This window comes from Chrysemys picta, chromosome 6 (genome assembly GCF_011386835.1).
Source record: "Chrysemys picta bellii isolate R12L10 chromosome 6, ASM1138683v2, whole genome shotgun sequence".
In the NCBI taxonomy this organism is placed as follows: domain Eukaryota; kingdom Metazoa; phylum Chordata; order Testudines; family Emydidae; genus Chrysemys; species Chrysemys picta.
This window is the reverse complement of record NC_088796.1, coordinates 105,078,332-105,095,058: the sequence shown is the minus strand read 5'-3', so window position 1 is coordinate 105,095,058 and position 16,727 is coordinate 105,078,332. Positions and strand designations below refer to the sequence as shown.

General features: G+C 38.1%; 1 protein-coding gene across 8 annotated transcripts in view; it reads left to right on the top strand.

Moving 5' to 3' along the window:
* CCDC171 (coiled-coil domain containing 171) overlaps window positions 1-16,727 on the top strand; it is a 219,787-nt gene that overhangs the window by 174,473 nt on the left and 28,587 nt on the right. For 7 of the 8 annotated variants that reach the window (XM_065549498.1, XM_065549497.1, XM_065549496.1 and 4 more), the window contains one exon: window positions 11,282-11,434. In XM_065549498.1, coding sequence (XP_065405570.1) covers window positions 11,282-11,434 — 153 coding nt within the window. Of the gene's footprint in view, window positions 1-11,281; window positions 11,435-12,236; window positions 12,318-16,727 lie in introns of all 8 variants that reach the window. The other variant, XR_010588656.1, reaches the window with a different exon arrangement.

Genomic DNA, 16,727 nt, shown 5'->3' with positions numbered 1-16,727 from the left:
TGAGCGAGTTTATTATGGCTTAGTGATTTGCTGATTGATTTAGTTTGCTGTCAGTTAAGGCTCTCTTAATGTCAGTTTTCTTTGCATAATACCTTGAAATAAAGACTGATGAAGTTTCTCAGATTGATGCCGCTTACATAAACTGACCCCGATTTGCCCTGTTCTGCATGACAATTTAAGTGACAGCAGTTAGAGGAAATATAGCAATGAATATGCAACTTAAGGATTAAGGAAAACTCAAGTAAACCTTTCAGAATGTAAAACTAGGCATAAAAATGAAGCTGTTCTGTTAATTCCACAGTTGTCTTGTGTTTAAGAAATAGAATGATGTTGTGTCCCAAGTGGCGTACTGATGAAGTGAAATTGAAAGAGAAAAGTTTAGGAAGGATTAAAAATTAAATGATATATCTTTGAGTTATACTAAATTTTCTCTTATCTTTATCCTATTTGAAAGTGCAGTTCTAGAGTGTATGTTTTGTAAATATGTGAATTTCAGATGCATGAAGTCTTACAATTTGAAATGCATCTGTTCTTTTTTTGTACTCCCGTATTGCATGTGTAACTTAAACTGTTGTCTTGGTTATTGGGTGTGACATACCAGGGTATAATCCAGACCAGTGGGGGGCTGTCACCTCTCCCCTGTAACCTGGGATGCTCTGTAATGCCTTGTTGTTGTAGCCTCCAACCTGGACTGCTCACAACCAGCCACCAGCATTCAGGTCTCTTCCAGATGTGTTTGTGTGTAACTGCAACCTGCCAGTTACACCCTGGCTCTCACTAGCCTTGGTTATACTGCAGGGTGATCCCAACCCACTCCATATTTCCCCCCAGAAATGTTTCCTGTATTGCACAGCTATTTCCTGGACTGTCCAAATATATTAAGACCATTATTCCTTTAAATGAATAATATACACTAGTTTGTTATCCTAAATAGTGTTACCCAGCTAACTTAACTTAAACACACTGGATTAGATAAAACAATAAAACAAGTTTATTAACTACAGAGAGATTCTAAGCGAGTACAAACAATAAGGCATAAAAGTCAGAGATGGTTACAAGAAAAATAAATATAAAATGCTTCCTGGTACCTAACTTAACAAACTATATTAGAATCCAGCAAAGTTTCTCACCACATGCTTCTAACAGCATTACTGATCAAACTCTTCAGGTCAGGACCTTCTCTGGCCCACCAGAGTCCAACAGCTGTTTCCTTTGTCTTCTCAAGTGCAGCAAATGAGGTCAGCCAAGGGACAGAAAAGGGGGTCTTGGGGTGTTTGCCCCTCCTTTTTATAGTTTCGGTTCCTCACTGAAAAGCATTTCCAGCTAAGAACCAAGAGACAAGGGGTCTAGTGCAGGAAGGAGAGCTTATGTTGTTTCTTTGCTAAGACGCTGATCTCTTTGTCCCTGCCTCCCTTTCTTGCCAAAGAATGGTCATTTGATATGACTGTTTACTGCTTAAATGTAAATCAAGGCACCAGGGTCGGCTCCAGGCACCAGTGCAGGAAGCAGGTGCTTGGGGCGGCCAATGGAGAGGGGCTCTTCGTACGGCTGTTCGGCAGCAATTGGGCGGCGGGTCCCTCAGTCCGTCTCAGAGCGAAGGACCTGCCGCCGAAGTACTGCCAATCGCGGCTTTTTTATGGCGGATTTTTTATTTTATTTTTTTGACCGCTTGGGGCAGCAAAAACATTGGAGCCGGTCCTGCAAGGCACACACATTACTTTGTTAAGGACAGACCTGCTGATTTCTGCCTGAGCAGGGCTGTGGGTTTGGAACACATGTTGTTAACATCATACAGGGGAATCTTATAACTTCACATATAATGTTGCTACCTATATTTCACCATAACAATACTGACCTGCAAGTTATGAGTTTTTAAATGATACCTCGCAAGGCATACCTTGTACAAAGATTATTACAATAGTGTATAGGGTGTAAACTCAGGATTGCATGTGTATGTTTAACCTGTTTTGGTTACTGGGTTACCAAATTGATTAATGGATAGTGGAACATGCTGCTAAAGAGTTACAATAGTAAAGTCCAAACACTGTTTACTGGATTGAAAACAGCATCAGTTTTTAGGGTTCAAAATTTCCATTGCTTTTCAGGGCAAGTATATTTTGAGTGGGGCATCTACTTTTGAAAAGTATGGGTGTGGTACCTGAGTTTGTGATGTTGACAGAGAAAGGCAAGGGTGAAAGTAAAAGGAGAAACCACCAAGATTGGAAAGGAAGTGGGAAAGGAGAGAGAAGAAGCATCTAACAGATTGGTGGATGAATGGAATAATTTTGTGAGTCTGAATGGTTAGGGATACGTATCAAATATCAAGTTGGCCTGTGGATGGGTGTGACTTTCATAGGTTCAGATAAACATTCAATCCAAACCTCCCTCCTTTTTTGCCCTGGGAAATTAACAAACCCCTTCTCAAAGTAGAAAAATGTTTAAGAAAGTTTTTCAAAAACTCTCTCAAGAGATAGGTGACCTGTCCACACTAACTAGATGCTGCCAGAACAAAAACATTGACTAGAACCCTTTTTAAAGCTGGTTGTCTAAAACAATTTCAGAATAAAGTCAGTTTCCCATTGAGAAATTTTTCTGCTTGAGACATATAATGTGTGTTAGACAGTACAACAGAATGAAAACTGCTTATACAATTCCATTTAAAAAATACATTGAATATATTAAGGTTGCATGATTAAGCACTTAATTCTGGCCCATTCATTGTATGCATATGCTTTATGGTAGGCTCTTTACCTCGGAGGTCACATTCTGTAATCTCTAGTAAATACAATATCATCTTTTTTTCCTACATTAGATACACATGTAACACCTTGTACCTTTTTTTCTTTATCTGTTTACACAAACTGCTTTGTCAAAATAATCCTGATTAAACTTGAATTAGAGTTTTATATAAGATCTCTGTGGTATTTATGTAAATAATTTTGTCAGCCCCTTAATCTTGTAATTTTTTTCAGCCATCAGCACAGTTTTCTTTGGCACTGCAGTCGGAGTTGGATCAGGCTCTAAACTACTAAGCTAATGTACCTGTGCACACATGCATTTTGTTGTATTTCTTAGGTGTACATCACTTAACCATGAAGCTAACTTAACGGCAAAGTAACATATTCCCAGTATCTTTAGGGTCTTATGGAGTCTTGCTGCTCCTTCCCCCACAATATCTTGGAAATCTAATATTAATTTCCCCATTTTGCTCCCCTCTGATCATTCCAAAACTTAGTCTCTAAAATTGTCTTCCTTGGCAGTTCATCAGGCAATATCACTCCCTCTTCAAGTCACTTCATTAGCTTTCCCTTCCTCACCATATCAAGTTTAATCAGCTCATCTGCCCCTCAAAAGCTCAGCCTAAATCTCAGATGTAGTTTCTTATTGTGTTCCCTCAGTGGTGTTAGTCTTGGTGTCTGTCATTTTCTCCTCCCGCTCCATCTTCATGCCCTCCGATTCATGGAATGACTTTCCAATACCGGTGCCCCTCTTGTGCTGACTGTTATGAGGCACGGACTCACCCCTGCGGTGCCTCCTGCTGGTTGTCTCGGGAATTAGCTCACCCAGCATCCGGAGCGTCCTCTGCAGGCCAGGTGTCCTGCCTGTCGTTGGCCCCCGTGTCCCTCCCGGACTCCGGTGCCGTTGGCTTGGGTGCTGCCCCCCAGGCAGTACCCCACTCTCTCTCTGGGTCTCCCCACCCAGGGGAACCCCCACCACCTATCCCAATGTCACCTCAGTTGTGGCTACTGCCAGTCACCATCTAGCCCCCGCGCCCTGGGGCAGACTGCGGTCTATCAGCCAATCATCACAGGCAACAAGGGGTTTGGACTGACTGCCTTTACCCACCCTCAGGTTGCCCCTCTGCAACCCCAATACCTATATGGGCCTAGGACCAGGCCCTACAGCCTGGGGAGTTGCTGGCCTAGGGCTTCCCAGCCTCCAAGGCCTTTCCCCAACCCTGCCTCACTCTAGGTCCCCAAGTGAGCTCCCTGCAGCCAGGCCTGTCTCTCTTTCCTGTCAGAGGGAGACTCCTCAGCTTCTGGCTGCCCTGGCCTTCTTATAAGGTTAAATTGCTCAGCTGGGGCATGGCCCCAGCTGCAGCCACTTCCCCAATCAGCTGGGGTTTTGCTCCTTTACTCAGCCCCAGCCCTCTGCGGGGCTTTTGCAACCCCTTCCGGGCTGGAGCAGGTGTTCACCCCGCTACACTGACACACAGCATCCTGGACCCCAATATGTACACTGACACACAGCAAAGACTCCCTTTCTCCATGAGACTCACAAATATAACCACAATAAAATGACCAATATTGCCTAAGAGGAAAAGAGAAAGAAAATGGGAGAGAGGAGGAAGGGAATAGTTTTAGCATCTTCCTCTGTGTCTGTTGCTTAAACTGTAAGCTGTCTGGGACAATGATTGCCTTTATTTTTCATCTTGTACACTACCAAGCATAAATAATGAAAATAATATTCCATGCATCAGCAGGATCCTCCTCCTCCTTAAATGGTAGCTTGCTTCAATAGTTAGAACAAAGTTTGGCGTCCCCAGAGCCTTAGGTAGCCACTAATCATGAAACTCTCAGTACCTGAACTTATCAACAAACTCCCCACCTAATGGTCTTAATTTATAAATTATTTTCTATAGGATCAATGTTCTTCTTGAGCATCTTATTCTTTATAATAATTTCCATGACTATTGTTTTATGCCCATTTGCTGTGGTTTCCAGAAGAAGCACTTTCCCTTCAGTCTCTGTCAATTTCAATGCTCTCTTTTCAGTTTTCTTGTAGGAAGTCATGTCATTAACTCTGACAGAGAATCTAGCCTTTTATTTCAAGCATCCTTCCCTTGGGCTATCCTCTGAGACCTTTGGGGGAACATAATTGTTATCGGAACTAAGGGGATAGAGTTAGGCCCCAAGTGTGGCCCTGAGTCAGCTTTGGTTGAAAAAAGTTGTAACAGGACTGGTTTGATTTTTGGCACATTTAAATTGTACGTGCCACGGTTGAATGGAGCCCAACAAAAAGTTTACTGTTGAAACAAGATACCAGGAGAACAGATCATTAAAAAAGTGCCAAACAGCTGCAAAAGTGCAATTTTGCTGAATGTTGTCTCCCATGAGGCCTTTTCTGATGCCTGAGAAGCTGCTATATTTACATCCTCTACTGATGTTGCCACTAGACATTTTGGGCAATGGGACAAGGCAGCCAGAGTGAATTTTCAAATGCTAAAATGAGGGGGGAAATTAATCCCTCTACCCACAAAAACAGCCTCCACAGACTTCTAATAAATATCATAAAATCACTCGGGGTTGGCCTTCTCAAAGCCAAAATTAATTGGTATATGTTTGTTTTTGTGAACCTGTTAAACTAATCTTATTTATGTAATATTAGGGCCAGACATAAACTAGGGTTGCAGTAATAAAAGGCATACTGTACGTTATCCATTAAACACACAGAACTCCAATCTTTTGAGTTTTATTTCCACACTGATTGCTTTTGCCCATATCACACATCAGCCAAACTTCACACTATACATAAAATTCTTAGTCTCTTCAGATTTTTATCTAAGTGCTTTGTTATACTAAAGTTAGGCTCTCATTCTTTTGCAGTCCATTTATTATTCTTTCTTTTGTTCTTTTTATCTCTTTGTATATATTGCCCTTAGGTACATTTTACTACCTACTAATATTCTTTTTAGTTCAGGATTTTCTGAAGGGGGAAACCTAACAGGCAAATGTTAATTTTGATTTTTCTTTTTTCATACTTTAAAAATAAAGGTGTAATATGTGAAGTACTTGGTTCTTGATTTTTCTGACTGCTGTCTTACACGGTACATATTTGAGGCTTATGCTGCCTGTCTGGTCTGTTTATGACACGTTCTTTGATTTGCATTAGCTCATAATAGGTTGCCTATGGTTATTTATTTCCTCTCCTTTCCTTTCTTCTAAATAGGAGATAAAATTATCTCTAGGTGTGTAATTGCTGTACACTCAGGATCAGATTCTCAGCTGGTATAAATGAAATGGAAGTCAGTAGCACTACATTGATTTACAAGCTGAGGATCTGGTCCTTAATGCAATTTGTTTTACATTTGATATTTATTGGCAGCTTTGGAAACAATGTAAAACTATGAAGGCATTAGATAATATTTTAATCTTTTGTTATCTGCAAATCAAAACACAGAAAGTAAAATTGCAGAAAAAATTTAAGTTCTTATTGGAATGTATTTACTCTCACTAGGTTGCATGAACCTAATAATCAGGAAAGGGGTATCCCACTGACAGAGTATTTCCACATGGAATAAATAACTGATTTTCCTTTCCTCCTGAAGTATAATAAATACATTAGTACTTTGACAAGAAATCATTTAATAATTTGTGCACTCTGATCTATGTGTTTCCTAAAATATTTTTCCACCAAAGTTTTCAACTTGGTAATACTTTGTGTGACCTTTGATCTAGTTAATTAAATTTAAAGGATATGCTTTAGCCCTCATTTTGTACTTTAATCTTCATGTCTCTTGAACATTGTTGCATAATTTATCAGTGCCAGCTAACAGAATGCCATATATTACTATACTTTATAAAAAAATCCCCAAAGATTAGTCTTCCAGCTGACAAATTTCTAGCCAATAATATAATGAAAAAGATATTTACAAGCATAATGTTGCACTGCACATCTTAGAATTTCTGTTTCTGAATAACAGTGAGCACATAGAGATGATCAGTCATATCACTGAAGGGAGGGAATATATATATGTATGTGTGTGTGTGTGTGTGTATATATATATATACGTGTGTTTATGTATGTATGTGTATGTATATATATATGTATGTGTGTGTGTGTGTGTGTGATATATATATATATATATATATATTTTTTGCATGTGCTGTAGAAAGGGGCCTCCTGTGAAAACTCTTGTTCTATTCTAAGGTTGGGAGGGGGACAATATGATAATTTTAAAATTATATGTTTGATCCGTAGTTCATGTTATTTAAAAAATCATATAAGGCTTGAAGTAGTTTGCCTCACTGGCAATTTGTCAGAGTAAGATGCTCAACTTCATAGATCTGTAGCCCAAACCAGAACTATTTGTGAGAAACTCTGTAGTACAAATAGGCCATCCTCAAACTTAGTAGTGTTTGAGCAGGGTTTAGCTTACCTATTAGGTTAAATAGATTTTTCTTGTTCTTGTTTTTCCGGTGTTTTGTTATGCTCTTAACTAATCCTTACCTTTATCTGTTTTAATTTAAAACAGATAGTGTCACCTTTCAATGTCCATTTTAACCAAAATTAAGGAAGTGGAAGGATAAGTACTATCTTATCTATCTCCCCACTCACAGTGCCTCCATCGTCATAGTAACTGAGTGCATCACAGACATTAATACATTTATTCTCACAATGCCCCCTTTTACTGATCGGGAATAGAGGCAAAAATAAATTAAGACATATTCAAAGGTACCTAAGTCCCATTTTCAAAAGTAATTTAGGGCCAGGTGTTTAAAGGTATATAGGCATCTAAAGATGCAGATAGGTGCCGAGGTATTTTGAAAAGTCCACAAGGTGCCTAACTCCCTTTGCAATCAATGGGAGTTAGGCACCTAGACACTTTTGAAAATCCCACTAGCCATCTACCTGCATCTTTAAGCATCTAAAGATATTAAACAATCTGGCTTTTAGGCTCTTAAGTTTCATTGAATGTCACATTTTAAAATGGGATTTACGTTCTTCTTAACATTTACCCCAGTCCAGCACCTTAATTGCAAGACCTTCCTTTCTCCATGCTATTCTCTTCAGTACCCTTTTTGTGTCATTAGTTGCAGCCAATTCAGCATGTTGCCTTTCCATTTTCATGAAGCTGACAGGTCTTGAGCAGTAGAGTTGGAACATGGGTATGTTCTCACAGTGATAACTCCTTTTGGCATTATAATATGCTTCTGCCGTGTTACTAGCACTATAAGATATATGATTTTAAAAAAATAACTACATCTCTTATGAAATGAAGGCATAGAGGAGGGAAAAGGAAGGGGACTCTGACTACTTACTCTGAATTAACCAAAAAAAGGAATTCATTACCATTTCTGCTCTAAAATTGGCAGCATTATGCAAGTTTCAGCCTTTATTAACTCACATCTTATATTCCAGCTGGCTTTTTTAATGTTTAAAATTAATATTCTTCAGCCCTCAGAATTGCTGTGGCCTCTTTAGCTAAGTCTGCTGCCCCACTGACATTCCTACAATACTCGTCAGTCTGGAAGGGGTTTTAGCTTTTAAAGTGAATGTGTGAAAATGTATGTGTGGGTTGCAAAAATTGCTTCCTCTAATGTTCACGGATCACTATGACTGGCTTTTCTGAATGAAAATCAATGTCTAATATGTATTTTAAAAATCATTCTTACTTGTAATGAAAGATGATTTGTTACTTGTTTCAGATGTTCTATTCCCAGTTTGCATGTCACGCTATTACCGGTGTATTCAAAAAACAGAAGGGCTCACTAAAATGTGGTTCCCACAGACATGTCTGAATGTCAAATTTAGTGCTATAAAAATATATCCGGAAGGCTACAAAAGTATCTGTATTTGTCATTGTTGTATCTGTTTTTTAAAATCTGGCATGCTGGTGGAAGTTGGGGGCTGTGAAGCTCTGTTTCTGGAAGATACCTGATCTCCAATTCTGTTAACAACACTGTTGATCGGTGAATAAACCTTATTTTAGAGTGATTGCAGATGTTATATCTGTAGTATACAAATAAGGATAAAAACAAAAAATGTTAAATTCCAATAGAAATGAGTGAAATCACTGTTTGACCAACTTTAAAATGAGCAAATAGGAAAGATTTCTCCCTCTCCCACCAATGATTCAAATAAGGGAAGCTTAGTTACTGTAGGAAGCAATGCTGGTGTCTCTCCATGTGATTTTCTTTGTGTTGACTCAACAATAAATCAGTGTCTTGATTGATGCTAAGCACATTTTACTGCTGGGGGTGCTGTCTTCCAGATTAGATTTACAACTGAAGTTCTGGATATTTGTTATTGAAGATCTCCTGGTACCTTTTGGAGGCGTAGAGGATGTTGACCCCTATGTCCTGGCTGATTTCAAATCTAGGTTGGCCTGTCAAAATTCCTCTGGGAGTTTAAACCTCCTTAAGGTTGCATAAATGTTTCCATTCCAGCTACTTGTTTTGTTAATAACTTTGTGAAACTTCTGCCTTTCAGTCTGGATGTTGTTTTTTCCCCCCTGAAAGTTTGAGCATAAGAAGAGTTAAGAGGAAAATACACTATCCCTATGATTTAAAAAATAAATAAGTCTTTCCAACCTTTTAAAACTGAAACAGCTGGGGTTAGAAAGTTCATGGTTGATAGGGAAATGGGGTGCACAGCACCTTTTCAGTAAGGGCTTCAGTAACACCTTGATTCTACAACTTCTTATACATGGGCAGAGCCCTATTCTCACTAATGGGACTGCATTGGCACAAAGGTGCACCTGCACATGCGAGCTAGCAGGATCAGGTCCTCAGCTCAAAGGGTGGGCAGCTAAGAAAAGTCAGTCTCCACATTTTAATTTTAGCTGTGACCTTAAATATGTACTTTAGGTATGCATGCTTGCAAGTCCCATATTGGTAATAGCCCTAAATAGTTACAGAAATGGAGTTTTATTTCAAAGAAAAGACAGCAAATGCCAGAGTCCAAATTGCACCTGCAGCCTAAACCCTGTTCCCTTCTGTGTATTCATCTATAAGTTACACAACAGCATACAATTTCTCAGATAATAGAACAGGGCAAGATTTTTTCTCTGTATCTTGAGATACACATGTTTAGCATCTTGAAATATATTTTCAATTTGATATACTTACCTTCATTGTCATTATCGTAAAAGTTGAGAATATAATATATTGAAGGACTCTATCTTAATACTTCTATAGAAGGGGTCAGAGTTAAGAGGGGCTTGTAACCTCAGCCTTGATATTTCCTGATTTGAGTGCTCAGTCACAGGCCCTGTTGCATCAAGGTATTTCAGCACATGCCTAACTTTAAGCCCATGAGCAGTCTCATTGAGGTGAAGCATCATAGTGTTTTGTATGGAACATGCTATTCTTTGTTTTGTTCTAAACCGTTGTGTAATATTTTTTGTAAATGGCTGCCACATTCTACTCAAGACACGGATGCATTTGGTAGGTATGAACATAGGCAAGCCCTTACACTGGCTTGGATATCTTTCCTGGATTGGGGCCATAATGTGTAAAGCACTTTGGGATTCTTCTTACCAAGAAAAGCTACCATATATGTGATTTAAGTAATTTATTAGTATTATTTGTCAGTATTCACACCTGGTGTAATACATTTGACTTCAGCCCTGTTACTTTAATTTTATTTTCACAAACAGTAGAAAATTTATAAAACAAAGAAAAACTTTAAAAGATCTTGGGAGTTTCCTTTAGTGCTAATGAATTTATTTTAGCCTACACTAAGTATTACATTCAGAAGGCAAATTTCATATTAGCCTTAAAGCTGTTCTTACATTAGAAAACTCACTACAGGTCACTTCAGAAGAGAAAACTGTAACCTATAAAATGTGATTAACCTGTTGTAAAGAAGAGCAATAATCCCAACAGTGTTATACTATTTAGGGTAGATATAAAGTTACTAGGACTGCCAAATCATTTATATTCTCTTTTGCTGTTAACTTTATTATCAGTCTGATCAATATTACACAGCTGGAACATTCTTCCATATACACAAAGCACAATTATATTTTCCCAGCTATATTGTAAACAGGTTATTTACTTTAAGAGGTCTGGAAGTTTACTTGATTTCTTTTATTGCATGCCAAATTAAATCTGTGTTCTTTTTAATGTGAGTTGAGAGAGTGAGTGTCTCAGTTCAATTTGAAAATGTGCATTTTTACCTCAAACTGTGTTTGAAGTAAACTTCCCTGCAGATAGAAATTGACCTTACACTGAAACTTGTATTTAAGTACAGTGAAAAACAGTGTCAGCTGTTGAATGCAGTAATCCGTATTTGAAAATATCTCCTAATTTAAGTGCAGGGTTGTGTGCTTTCTGTAATGCTATCAGCCATTTACAATATTGGTAGGGTTACATAAACCTTTGCTATGTCTTTTAATTGTTAAATACTGCTGCTTAACTTTAGAAAATCTTCCAACCTTTGTTTTCTTTATTAATAAAAGTTAGCTAGTGTGATTCTATTAATGAATTTGGCTGTATGCAAGCTGGCATTTATGTAAGGTCCACGTGGTATTGATTATTTATTTTACTTTTTAAAGGCTCTGATTATAAGTTTTATGGATGTCTACCAACTCGCAAGCTCCAGAGTTGCTACACTAGAGAGAGAAATAGCATCTCATCGACATCACATTGCAGCTCTGAAATCAGAACTCCAAACGGCTTGTCTTCGTGAAAATGAAAGCTTACAATCAGTAAGTCTGCTTTTCATATTTTAATTTGATTTTATAATTTGGATATTCAGATTACTAGGCTGTATCTACTCACATATTGTGTAGTTCTGATAGGAATGTGTGATCATATTTCTTCAATATAGCTAATTTCATATCACAGTTTAGCACAGTAATACAAAATTACCAGTACAAAAATGCTATTGTGATGCTTGATACGTGGCTAAAGGGAGGGTGGTGGATGAAAAGCAATGAGAGGATTAATTTTACTACAATATCTCATATAAAGATTTGTTCATTGTTGCCAAAGCTAAAAACACAGCATCATGGCTTCTTTGTCTTTGGCAATGCAGCTGACAGTTGGATTTTGGACCTGAAGCATGCATCTGTCTATAGATGCAGCATGTCCTATTAAGCCAGAATGTTGTTAATTATGCGTATAACCAAAATGGTAATTAGAACATGTGATTATTCTCCGTAGGCAACTATACTTATTCATAATACATGTCTAGTGAAAGAGAAATATTATGCTTAATCATCTATAAAGTTAAAATCCTATTTCAAGAATCATTTGATGTCTAAAATATTGTTGTCCACGACGAAATTTGGGTTAACTTAAGGCTAATAAGGTGATTCTCCAGATCTGAGAACTGTCTTTAGGGGGATTATTGAATGCAGATATATTTGTGTCACACAGGCATCAGGCAGACATATAAACTGTCACAAATATGTAGCTAAATATGTCTTCAGTGAGATTGTGTAGGTAAGTTACATATAATTAATACATTTTTCCAATTCTTTCTTCCTTTTTCCTTATTGTATAAAGGGATGAGCGTTTTTTTGTCTTGGGTTTTTTCTTTCTCTCCTTTCACTCTGGATAAAGCAAAGGACAGTAAGGAAAACAAAGGTAATATTTTACATTGAGTGTCAAGTAGGAAGAGTGGAATTGTTAAAACAAACCATGTAAACATATCAGCAAAGCATTATTCAGGGACTGTTCTTGTGACTTTGGTTGCCTCCATAAGAGCTTGCATTAATTTCTCATTGACTCATTTCTACATTGGATCAGCACAGAGGGAGATATTTCCCTCAGTGCTGAACTTAAACTTTAAGATCTTTGGATGAAAGGTTGAATGTGTGATCTAATGATATCATATAAGTGCAAAGCTTTGTTGATACATTTGTGACTCTAGACAACCTAAGAGGCCTATTGAAATTGTTTCTTTTCTTTTCCAACCAATTTTCCTTTATCTTTTGGGTACTACTAGGTTTACATGTGTACTGCTGAGCTGCTTCAGTCTTACTAGGTTGCTTTTTTGTCTTTTTATTGTTGAGGGTTTCAATCAAGATGACCACTTGTGTAGCTAAGAGTGGGAAGCCTGCCAAGATTACTGCAGTGAGGTTTGCTTGCCTTTGGATATAGAGAGTTTTTAGTTAAGATTATGTTATTACAGTTTTTGAAGCGCTATTCTATGGTTTGAAATGGCACTATAAAAAGCTATGATGCCTGTGATTAAACTTAACACTTATTGTAAATTATATAATTCTATATACATCATCAATGCAAAAACTATGTTGTTGTTGTTTGTTATTTGTACGGCAGTGGCATCTGTGGGCTCCAATCACAGATCAGGACCTTATTATGCTAGGTGCTACACAAACAAACAAAAAAGACAACCCCTTTCTCCAGGAGTTTTCAGTCTACTGACAGCCTAAGTATAAGTATTAATGTAAAATTATGGTTTAGAATTTAAACATAACAAAGACAGGAGATTCAAAGTTATTTTTCTAAAACACCTTAACTCAACTCACTTGTATGTATGTAGTATTTTGTTATGTTTGTATATTTTGTAAGCTCTATACATTAATATATGCAGTGATTTCAGAAAGCCTGAATTTTAACAAATGTAGCAGTCATAAATTTGACCTTTCAGACTGTTCTGTGTTATAAATTCTCAACCTTAACACTCCAATAATCTAAATTGTTTGGGATGTTTTTGCATTTAATTTCCTTTCTTAGATTTAATAAAAAGGGAGTGTGATTGCTTGCTGAAATAGATATATGGATAGATAGTACATGGTCCCTTTCCCCTGACATCCCAAAGGTAAGGAGGGGTAGGTCCAGTGGCCTATTCTTAGGCTAGCTGCTTTGGCCCTGTATTTCAGATTTCATACATACTGTATAGCACAAAACCACTCTAATTCACAAAGCCTTGGAGCACACAATAGTGGAATTGAATGTGCGATCTAATGATATCACATTTAGCCTCCACCCCCTTCCCAAAACCTTAAGATAGGAGGGCTTTATCCAGCGAGATTATCCAGTGCATTTACCCAGAACAACTGGTCAAGCTCAATTAGTTTACACAGTTTTTCAGGGTGCAGAGCTTTCGTATGTGCTTGTCATGTACATGTCAATCTGGAACACCAAATCATCGTTTATTGCTAAAAATAATTGTCTGAGAAGTACACATTCTGTGTATGTCTAGTAATTACTTAAAACGGTAATTACTAAATCAGATTTCTGTTCTCCATTCTTCTTTCTACCATCCCCTGAGTTGTTCAAAACTGATGTTGGTTTTAACGTCATCCTATTTTTGGTATTTTTCTTCTTTTGCTTACCACCCTCTGGCTGTCTCTTTCACCTGTGGTGTACCTCTGTTCGCACCTCCAGTTCCATTCTCTCACAGACATTTTCCATTGTAACTTAGGTTGATCCTCTTTCTTCCACACTGTTTTCTCACATGCTTAAGCAATGTTACTTCTTTGATAGACTTCTTCTAAAACCTGCTACCCAGGCCCTATCTTCCCCTCTCTCTCTGCCCTAGATTTTGCTGACTACTGCAAAAACAAAACTGACACCTTATGGCAAGATCCGTTTATTCTCACTTTTTCCTTTTCTTCTCATTTTTCAACTTAGTCTCTGAATCAACATCTCATTTTCCTCTCCACTTCCAGCCCTACTTCTTTTCCTCTTGGCAATGGGACACATGGTTATCCTACTTATTTAGTTATATCCAGAGATTGTTTTGTTCATTCACATTCATACCGGGTGGAATGTGATCAAGGTAGATAAGAGTCAGCTATCAATATTTGTTTTGTGGGGGATAATGAGAGAGGAGTCAATTATTTGGCAAGGGGTGGGAGCAGGGAACCTCAGTGGCAGAATGGTTCACAGACCTAACAAAAAGTACAAAGTCTGGCCCTATCTACTAGTCCCTAAAGTATCTTAATCCTTTTTCCCCCTTTTTTTTCTCCCTCTGTACTGTCTCCCAGGGTGATCTCATTTCCTCCCATGGTTTTTATCTCTCACGTCTATGTTGATGATTCACAAATATATTTTCCCTTTGTGCAGCCCTGCATCTCTGCCTTTCTCTAATGTATTTTTCATTCTTGCAACCACTCAGTATGGCTAAAACAGTGCTTATTATTTTTCCATCTAGAGTCTCTTCTTGTACCTTTTTCTGGGATCCTTACTTCCACTGTTCTGATGGTCTCCTGTGCTTGCAAGCTTGATTTAATTTTTGAGTCCTCTCTGTCCATCTCCCATCTTATCTATGCTCTCTCCAACTTCTGCTGCACCTTCCTTTATCAACTTTTTTTCATGCCCTCCATCTCTGGTACCAAAACATTGTGAAATAGTATTGTAATAGTATAGTAACTACTGTCGTTTCCAAGATGTAGGCCTCCCCTTCTGTTTTCCTCCACCCAAAATGTATCTGTCAAGACCCTGTTCCTTTTTTCAGCACTCAAACCAGATTGTTACACCTGCTGGAATCACTTAGCTGTTGTAAATGGTTGTAGCTCCATTTAAGTCAGCAAAGCTACATTGACTTAGCCATCTTTGGATTTGGCCATCAGGTTTTAATAGATCCATTTACTTTTAAGAACAGAAGAGACCACTATGCTCATCTAGTCCATCCTTCTGCATAATACAGGCGAGAAAATTTCACCCAGTTATTTCGCTATGAACATCTTCCAAGGACTGCATGCCACATTCCTGCCACAGTCTTCTCCATGAAGTTCAAAGTTCAATATCTCATATACAAAGTTTTCCATAATTCTTCCCTGTCTTCTGCCCTTATGTTGTCTTATACCTCACCCACTCCCTTTAAGAAAGTTTAGTGCCTCTGAAAATATGTGCTTTATAGTGAAAGTATCCTGATCAATGATAACTACTGTAATGCACATTGGAAAACATAATCCCAACTATACATATAAAATGATGGGGTCTAAATTAGCTGTTACCACTCAAAAAAGAGATCTTGGAGTCATTGTGGATAGTTCTCTGAAAACATCCACTTAACGTGCAGCTGCAGTCAAAAAAGCAAACCGAATGTTGGGCATCATTAAGAAAGGGATAGATAAGAAGACAGAAAATATCATGTTGCCGCTATATAAATCCACGGTACACCCACATCTTGAATACTGGGTGCAGATATGGTCCAAAATCCAAAAAGATCTATTGGAATTGGAAAAAGTTCAGAAAAGGGCAACAAAAACGATTAGGGGTATGGAATGGCTTCCGTATGAGGAGCGATTAATAAGACTGGGACTTTTCAGCTTGGAAAAGAGACGACTAAGGGGGGATATGATTGAGGTGTAAAAAACCATGACTGGTATGGAGATAGTAAATAAGGGTTATTTACTCCTTCTCATAACAAAAGAACTAGGAGTCACCAAATGAAATTAATAGGCAGCAGGTTTAAAACAAAGAAAAGGGAGTATTGTCTTCACACAACGCACAGTCAACCTGTGGAACTCTGCCCAAGGATATTGTGAAGGCCAAGACTATAACAGGGTTCAAAAAAGAAATAGATAAATTCATGGAGGATAGGTCCATCAATGGCTATTAGCCAGGATGGACAGGGATGGTGTCTCTAGCCTCTGTTTGCCAGAAGCTGGGAATGAGTGACAGGGAATGGATCACTTGATAATTACCTGTTCTGTTCATTCCCATTCAATCCACCTGGCGTTGGCCTCTATCGGAAGACAGGATACTGGGCTAGATGGACCTTTGGTCTGATCCAGTATGGCCAGTCTTATGTTTTTAATGTTCTTATAACTGTATAACATAATTTGTGACTCTGTAATGGTTTATATATTAAGACCCTGACTGAGGCATACAACTGGAAAAGGTATAATTTAAAATGTATTTATACGCAGTCTCATTACTTGCTTATTTCTAGTTCAGCAGTGTCTAGCTGTAATAGCAGAGTTTGGACTTTGCTTCAAGGTTGCCCATTAAATGAATTCTTGTCAGTTACTTTAACAGTAGAGGGCTATGTTTCTTTGATCCATTTTACTCGTCCTTCAA